Source organism: Rhinoraja longicauda, chromosome 6 (genome assembly GCF_053455715.1).
Source record: "Rhinoraja longicauda isolate Sanriku21f chromosome 6, sRhiLon1.1, whole genome shotgun sequence".
Lineage (NCBI taxonomy): Eukaryota > Metazoa > Chordata > Chondrichthyes > Rajiformes > Arhynchobatidae > Rhinoraja > Rhinoraja longicauda.
The window spans coordinates 77221273-77230539 of NC_135958.1; the positions used below are offsets into that span (position 1 = coordinate 77221273).

The following is a 9267-nucleotide window of genomic DNA, read 5'->3' on the forward strand; positions in this document are numbered from 1 at the left end:
GTTAGATGTGGCCCTTGTGGCTAAAGAGATCAGAGGGTATGGAGAGAAGGCAGGTACGGGATACTGAGTTGGATGATCAGCCATGATCATATTGAATGTCGGTGCAGGCTCGAAGGGCCGAATGGCCTACTCCTGCACCTATTTTCTATGTTTTCTATGTTTCTACATGTGCAGGAAGGAACTGCAGATGCTGGTTTAAACCGTAGATAGACACAAAAAGCTGGAGTAACTCAGTGGGATGCTGCCTGTCCCGCTGAGTTACTCCGGCTTTTTTTGTGTCTATCTAAAGGAGAGTACACGTTGGGTTGAGGTTGGTGGTTCTGCCTTTTGGCTGTTCTTCCTGGACCTTGTGCCAATAACCTTGCCTCCTGCCCGGCAGCCTGAAGCATCCTCGACGGCCTGCTCTGCGATAGGGAGTGGAGACAGGGGCAGGATCGCCAGCAAGACTCCTGGCACTTGTGGCCCAGCTCCAGAACACACATACTACAACAAATCAATACACCTTCTCCTGGGAAGAGACAAAATCATCTTGGCCAGTTATAGACCCAGCCCAAGAATTCCTGATGGACATTTGAAAGGATAAAGCAGACCAAACGTAAAAGTGGAGACAAGATGGATAAGAAAGGTTCAGAGGAATATTGAGTTGTGGAGTCATGCAGCAGGGAAACAGGCCCTTCGGCCCAACTCATACATGCTGACCAAGATCCCCCATCTCAGCTAGTCCCATTTACCAGCGTTTACATCCCTTATCCCCCTAAACCTTATAGAGGCCCATATCCTACTAAACCTCTCCTATCCATGTACCTGTCCAAGTGCCTTTTAAATCCTGCCTCCAGCTACCTCCTCTGGCAGCTCGTTCCATATACCCACTGCCCTCCAAATCATGTACAAAATCATGAGACGAATAGATTGGGTAAACGCTCAGTCTTTTACCCAGAGTAGGGGAATTGAGAAATAGGTTTAAGGTGGGGGGGGGGAGATTTAATAGGAATCTAAGGGGTAATGTTTTCACTCAAAGATTGGTGGGTTTATGGAACGAGCTGTCGGAGGAGGTAGTTGAGGCAGGTACTATCGTAATGTTTAAGAAACATTTAGACAAGTACATGGATAAGACAGGTTTGGAGGGATATGGGCCAAACGCAGGCAGGTGGGACTAGTGTAGATGGGACATGTTGGCCGGTGTGAGCTAGTAGTGCTGAAGGGGCCTGTTTCAACGCTGTAAGACTCTATGACTCTAAGTGGAAAAAGTTGTCCCTCGGGTTCATATTAAATCTGGATATGGGCCAAGTGAGGGGGGGGGAAGGGACTTGCTTAGATGGGGCACCTTGATCAGCATGGACGCTTTGGGCTGAAGGGCCTGTTTCTGGACTGTATGACTATGTTTTCCCACTGCGTCATTGTGAAGCAGACCTACAGACACAGAGAGAGCAGTAGGATTTGTCATCAGATATTTTAAAATAACCATTTTCCTCTCACATCTCAAACCTTACAAGTCAATTTAGCACAGTTGTAGTCAAAACTCTTTCAAAGATGAGGTATTCCAAATTAGAAATTGGTTAACACTCCCAATTAAACAGAAGACTGATCACTGTCACGGACCCTTCTGGTGAGATCATTTCTAATCTAACCTTTATTCAGAAATTAGCTTCCAAATTAAGAAACTTTTCCGAAGTTGCAAACTATTTCGGCATAGGTAGAGTGGATGTGGAAAGGATGTTTCCACTGGTGGGAGAGTCTAGGACCAGAGGTCACAGCCTCAGAATTAAAGGGCGCTCTTTCAGAAAGGAGGTGAGGAGGAACTTCTTTAGTCAGAGGGTAGTTAATCTGTGGAACTCATTGCCACAGAGGGCTGTGGAGGCCAAGTCAGTGGATATTTTTAAGGCAGAGATAGACAAATTCTTGATTGGAACGGGTGTCAAGAGTTACGGGGAGAAGGCAGGAGAATGGGATCAGCCATGATCACAATGGCGGAGTAGGCGCGATGGGCCAAATGGCCTATTTCAACTCCTATAACTTGTGAAGATCATAGCAAATGGCACATGATGCAGTAAAATACGCGGTCATCCATCTTGACAGAGAAAGAAGTGTTTTTAATAGTGAAAGTCGGTGCTCAGAGGAACCTGGATAAACCTTTTGCATGAATTGGTGCGAGCAGACATGCATATCAGCAGAAAATGAGGAGCCCTAATGGAATGCTGGCTTTTATATGCTAGGAGGATTTGAATAAATGGTTAACGATATACTGGCCCGGTGATAATGCACCTGGAGTATTGTAAACAGCTTTGGTGTGTCCATATGAAATGGTGTGGCACGGTGGCGCAGCGGTAGAGTTGCTGCCCGACGAGCGCCAGGGACCCAGGTTCGATCCTGACTACGGTCCTGTTTGTACAGAGTTTGCACATTTTCCCTGTGACTGCGTGGGTTTTCTCCGGGTGCTCCGGTTTCCTCCCACACTCCAAAGACATCAGTTTTGTACGTTAATTGTGAGGGAGATGGCAGCGACAAGATTTGGGGATGGGGGGAAAAGAGGAAAAATGAGGATGAGTGGGGGGGGGTGGGGGGGAAATAGATAGGGCGTCAGAAATAGAGAGAGTGACGGGGAATTAGAATGGAGGAGGGGAGTGGTGTGGAGAAAGGAGAGGGGGGAGAGAGAGAGGAAGGAGAGAGAGAGAGAGAGGAAGGAGAGAAAGAGAGAGAGGAAGGAGAGAAAGAGAGAGAGGAAGGAGAGAGAGAGGAAGGAGAGAGAGAGAGAGAGAGAGAGAGAGAGAGAGAGAGAGAGAGAGAGAGAGAGAGAGAGAGAGAGAGAGAGAGAGAGAGAGAGGGGAAGGGAGGGGGAGAGGGAGAGGGAGCAGAGAGGGAAGGGAGAGAGGGAGGGAGGGGGGAGAGAGGGAGGGAGGGGGGAGGGAGAGAGGGAGGGAGGGGGGGAGAGAGGGGAGAGAGGGAGGGAGGGAGGGAGGGGGGAGAGAGAGGGGGGGAGGGAGAGAGGGGGGGGAGGGAGAGAGGGAGGGGGGAGGGAGGAGAGGGAGGGGGAGGGAGAGAGAGGGAGGGAGAGAGAGAGAGATGGAAGTAGACAAGGAATGGAAGGAGAGCTCAGTGGCCGATATAGGGTTAAGGTGCTGCAGGCAGCGACAGGTACCTTTGCTCAACTGGACCGGGGAGGAGAGAGATCGCATTGAAGACAACGCAGGGTTTTATTTATGCACCCACACACACATCTATATTTCAAAAGGAAGCAATGCTCTTGCCAGTACAATAGACCCCGAACATTTGCAGCAATTGGGAAGGGGATGTTGCAGGCAGGAGGAGGAGGGATGGGGGGGGGGGGGGGGGGGAGGGATGGAGAGAGAGATGGAGAGATGGATGGAGAGATGGAGCAGGCAGGAGGAGGGATGGAGATTTTTTTTGTTGTTGTTGCATCCTTTTTACTCACCAGGGTCGAAGTGGGAGCTGAAGGCAAGGCTGGGCTGACAGAATGCAGACATGAGCATCAGTGCGAGGTGCACACACGACCACATCGCCGCTACAATATGGGGGCTTTTTTCTCTCTCTCTCTCTCTCTCTTCTTCTCCCCCCCCTCTTAAGGATGGAGGGAAGGGGGGAGGGAGGAAAATGAAAAGGCAGAATGCAAAACGCCCCGGAGATTCATGGAGAGCAGGAGGACGATTTGAGGAGAGGAGAGAGGGAAGGATAACGAAAAGACAAAATGCAAAACGCCTGCAAGATTCATGCAGAGGAGGGAAGGGGGAGGAGAGAGGGAAGGAGAGAGGGAAGCAGAAGGAGGGAGGGATGGGGAAGGAGGGATGGGGAAGGAGAGAGGGGGAAGGAGAGGGGGAGGGAGAGAGGGGAGGGAGAGAGGGAGGGGAGGGAGAGAGGGAAGGAGAGAGGGAGGGAGAGAATCAAGGAGGAATATTTAAAAAAGGGCAGGATGCAGAGAGCCGTCAAGGTTCATGCACAGGATGAGGGAGAGAGGGAAGGAGAGAGGGAGGAAAATGCAAAGGCAGGATGCAAAGAGGTTGTGGTGGACTCATGTAGAGAGAGAGAGAAGGAGGGATGGTGTGGGAGGAGGGAGGGAGGGGCGGGTGTCCGCTGCGCGGGGTTAGGGGGTGTCCGCTGTTGGGGGTGTCCGCTGTAGCGGCTCCATCGCTGCGGTGGCGGGGAGAGGAGGAGGAGCGGGCGGGGGGGGGGGGGGGGGGGAGGAGATGGAGGAGGAGCGGGCGGGGGGGGGGGGATAGGAGATGGAGGAGGAGCGGGCGGGGGGGGGGGGGAGGAGATGGAGGAGGAGCGGGCGGGGGGGGGGAGAGGAGATGGAGGAGGAGCGGGCGGGGGGGGGGGGGAGAGGAGATGGAGGAGGAGCGGGCGGGGGGGGGGGGGGAGAGGAGGAGGAGCGGGCGGGGGGGGGAGGAGATGGAGGAGGAGCGGGCGGGGGGGGGGGGAGAGGAGATGGAGGAGGAGCGGGCGGGGGGGGGGGCGCGGAGGAGCGGGCGGGGGGGGGGGCGCTCACTGCACCAACAGTGGCTCCGGCTCCAGCTCACGCTGCAGCTCGCGACCAACACCTCCCCCCCCCCCCCCCCCCCCCCCGCCCGCTCCTCCCCGAGCACCAGCGCTGCGCCCCGCACCGGCACCGCACACCGGGCAGCGCCATCTCCCGCCCACCCACCCGCACAGCCACCCGCGGGGGGCGCGCATACACCCGCGGGGGCGCGCATTGTCCTGGACATGGACACGCGGGGAGCGCGCCTGGTCCCAGGGCTCTCGGGAGCGCGCCTTTTCCTGGACACTCGGGGGCGCGCCTGGCCCTGAACACTCGGGAGCGCGCCTGGTCCCCATGGAGCGCGCCTTGTCCTGCTCACGGGGGCGCGCCTGGACACTCGGGAACGCGCGTGGACAAGGACACTCGGGAGCGCGCCTGGTCCCAGGGCACTCGGGAGCGCGCCTGGTCCCAGGGCACTCGGGAACGCGCGTGGACAAGGGCACTCGGGAGCGCGCCTGGTCCCAGGGCATTCGGGAGCGCGCCTTGTCCTGCTCGCGGGGGCGCGCATGGTCCTGGACACTCGGGAACGCGCCTGGACAAGGACACTCGGGAGCGCGCCTGGTCTTGGTCACGGGAGCGCGCCTGATCTTGGTCATGGGAGCGCGCCTGGTCCTGGACACTCGGGAGCGCGCCTGGTCCTGAACACTCGGGAACGCGCATGGATAAGGACACTGGGGAGCCCCCCCTCCCCCCCCCCCCCCCGTGCACGAGGATGGGGGAATGCGCGCCCCACTCATCCTCTTCCCCTTCTCTCCCCCTCTCTCCCCTTTCCCCTCTCCAGATCTCCCCTCTCCACTACCACCCTCTACCACTAACCCCTCTTTCAATACCCCTACCTCCCTCCCCATCTGCCCCCACCCTTCCTTTCCCGAGTCTCCCCCTACCATCCTCCCTCCTCTCCCATTCTCCCTCCCCTACCCCTATCTCCCCACCCTCCTCTCATCCCTTCCCCTATCCCCCCATTCTCTACCAGGGCTACCAGACTTCTGCGTACCAGGGCTAGAGGGTCTGAGCTATAGGGAGAGGTTGTTGGGACTCTATTCCTTGGAGCACAGGAGGATGAGGGGTGATCTTATAGAGGTGTATAAAATAATGGGGGAAATAGATCAGGTAGACGCATGGAGTCTCTTGCCCAGAGTAGGTGAATCGAGGACCAGAGGACATAGGTTTAAGGTGAAGGGGAAACGTTTGAATAGGAATCTGAGGGGTAACTTTTTCACACAAAGGGTGGTGGGTGTATGGAACAAGCTTCCAGAGGAGGTAGTTGAGGCTGGGACTTTCCCAACATGTAAGAAACAGTTGGAGAGGTAAGGTTTGGAGGGATATGAACCAAACGCAGGTGGGTGGGACTATTGTAGCTGGACACGTTGGCCGGTGTGGGTAAGTTGGGCCGAAGGGCCTGTCTCCACACTGTATCACTCTATGACTCTAAAAGTGCTGCGGGAGGCAATGCCATCGAGTCACTGCTGCAATGCAGGGGCAAGCCAAACCTGTGCCCAGCAGGATCTCATTAGCAACCAGGCAAAAAGAACAGAAAACACTTCACAAGCCATCAGCATCAGTGGGAGGAGACACTGAGTTGGCATGGAAAGGTCATCGATGTGAATCATTACGTTTGTTTTTGTTTGGACCCCATGCAAATTTGCTTTCCGCTTTTTAATTTTGTAATTCCATCATCCACGGAATTTCAATAAACAAGGACACACAAGAAGAGTTAAGAGTGTTTTATTGCCATGTCCCAGATAGAACAATGAAATACTTACTTGCAGCAGCACAACAGAATATGTAAACATAGTACACTGCAAAACAATATAATAAACGAGAGAGAGAAAAAAAGTTCAGTGGGTGTATATACACATACTCACAAATACACACACATATATATATATATATATGTATGTATAGAAGGTAGACACAAAATGCTGGAGATAAAACTCACGAGTTAAGGGTCTTAAGCTGCAGATTCCTGAACCTCCCCCAATATCGCAAACAATATTCGGACAGAAAACTCACTTCATCACCGATTGCCATTGGCAACACTTAGATATCCACAAGGAAACTATCGATTTTTCTAACACTGGAGGTTTGGCAACTTTTGCTTTCTTATGCCTTTCCTTCCGTCGGTGGAAGTGCCCTTCAGATTTATCACCACAAGGGGTGAAAGGGCTGGAAAGGGTGCAGAGAAGATTTACGAGGATGTTGCCAGGACTCGAGGGCCTTGAGCTATAGGGAGAGGTTGAGCAGGCTAGGACCCTATTTCTTGGATCGCAGGAGGATGACGGGTACAAAATCACGAGAGGAATAGATCGGGTAGACGTACAGAGTGTCTTGCCCAGAGTAAGGGAATCGAGAACCAGGGGACATAGGTTTAAGGCGAAGGGGGAAAGATTTAATAGGTACATCAGGGGGTAACTTTTTCACACAAAGGGCGGTGGGTGTATGGAACGTGCTGCTGGAGGAGGTAGTTGAGGCTGGTACCATCGTAATGTTTAAGAAACATTTAGACAGGAACATGGATAGGATAGGTTTAGAGGCATATGGGCCAAATACAGGCAGGTGGGACTGGTGTAGATGGGACACGTTGGCCGGTGTGGGCAAGTTGGGCCAAAAGGCCTGTTTCCACACTGTATCACTCTATAACACTCTGAAGATTACTGGATATTGAAGGTACTTCAGATATCTGTGATAGACACAAAATGCTGGAGTAACTCAGCGGGACAGGCAGCATCTCTGGCGAGAAGGAATGGGTGACGTTGTGGGTCGAGACTCTTCTTCAGACTTCATGGGTGACGTTTCGGGTCGAGACCCTTCCTCATACATCTACCTGACTATGGCAGTGCGCACTCTACATCCATGCTAAATTATCTGTCTGAAAATAAAAGTACTAACAACATGGGGCATTGAGTATAAGAGTCAGGAATTCTTGATGTAGCTTTATAGGATTTCAGCCTGGTTGCAGATGGGTTGGTGAATATGTTTGCTGATGACACCAAAACTGGTGGGGTTTATTGGAGAATTGGAGAATTTCAACAGTTACATGGATGTTTATAAGTTCATAAGATCTAGGAACAGAAATTAGGACATTCGGCCCATCAAGTCTACTCGGCCATTCAATCATGGCTGATCTGTCTTTCCCTCTCAACCCCATTCTCCTGCCTTCTCCTCAAAAACCTTGACATCTGTACCAATCAAGAATCTGTCAACTTCCACCTTAAAAATATCCACTGACTTGGTCTCCACAGCCTTCTATGACAATGAATTCCACAGATTCACCACCCTCTGACTAAAGAAATTCCTCCTCAAATTCCTTCCCATCATCCTTTTATTCTAAGGCTGTGCCCTCTGGTCGTAGACTCTCCCACGAGTGGAAACTAATGGTCAGTGGAGTGGAGTGGAGTGCTGGAAGTTCAGAAGAAGAGCGTTTGAAGGCACTGGGCCTGTATTCGCTGGAGTTTAGAAGGATGAGGGGGGACCTCATTGAAACTTCCCGAACAGTGAAAGGCCTGGATAGAGTGAACGTGGAGAGAATGTTTCCACTAGTGGGAGAGTCTAGGACCAGAGGACATAGCCACAGAATAAAAAGACGTACCTTTAGAAGGGATACAAGGAGAATTTCCTCTAGTCAGACAGTGGCGAATCTGTGGAATTCATTGCCACAGAGGCCAAGTCAATGGATATTTTTAATGTGGAGATTGATGAATTCTTGTAGGAAAATAACTGCAGATGCTGGTACGAATCGAAGGTATCACAAAATGCTGGAGTAACTCAGCGGGTCAGGCAGCATCTCAGGAGAGAAGGAATGGGTGACGTTTCGGGTCGAGACCCTTCTTCAGACTTCTTCATTAGTACGGGTGTCAAGGGTTATGGGGAGAAGGCAGGAGAATGGGGTTGAGAGGGAAAGATAGACCAGCCATGATTGAATGGCGGAGTAGACTTGATGGGCCGAATGGTCCAGTTCTGCTCCTAGAACTTACGAACGTGTGATGATGGGAAGGTGGGTTGTTGCGACTGACAGACTGTACGGTAGGGTGAAAGTTATGGCAGCAAAGCGAGTCGCAAATCTAAAACCGTGTCAAGCACTTAAACATGGTGTCCATCCATTATCAACAGCATGTCAACCCGTGAGTGGTAATGACAATGCCTGCCATCTGCTCCATCGACTTTACAGGAGTAAACCAAATTAGCTCAGTCAACTCAATCACATTTTAGATATAATGAACTATCTTTCAAATGCTTTACCGCACTTATTGATTGTAACTCAACTAGCGAGGCATCTGGAAGATTTTAAAAAATGAAGTATAAAATTGAAATAAACAACGTAGCTTATGTTCAAAGAAAACTACTTTGCCCAGCCAATTCCTTTCATAGGCTTATGACTCCAGCTTGTCCATTACGTTAGAGCATATGTATAATTTCAGAATTGCTCATCATATTTAGTGTGTGGAAACGCAATGGTCCTTGTAACTTCACAGCACAAGGATATGAAGGGAATGGAAGATATGACTTGTGTGCAGGAAGGAACTGCAGATACTGGGGTTTAGACACAAGATAGACACAAAATGCTGGAGATAGACACAAAATGCTGGAGCAACTCAGCGGGACAGGCAGCATCTCTGGAGAGAAAGAATGGCCATTCCTTCTCTCCCAAGATGCTGCCTGTCCCGCTGAATTACTCCAGCTTTTTGTGTCTATCTTTGACTCATGTGGAGGCAGGTGAGATTAGTTTATCTTGGCAC

The 9267-nt window shown here is 51.7% G+C and overlaps 1 protein-coding gene across 1 annotated transcript in view; it reads right to left on the reverse strand.

Moving 5' to 3' along the window:
* The window catches only part of aatkb (apoptosis-associated tyrosine kinase b), a 207236-nt gene extending 203088 nt beyond the window's left edge, over positions 1 to 4148 (reverse strand). The window contains 1 exon segment of the mRNA XM_078401383.1: positions 3431 to 4148. Within this exon segment, the coding sequence (XP_078257509.1) occupies positions 3431 to 3515 (85 nt within the window). The 5' untranslated portion in view covers positions 3516 to 4148.
* Between the last annotated feature and the right edge of the window lie 5119 nt (positions 4149 to 9267).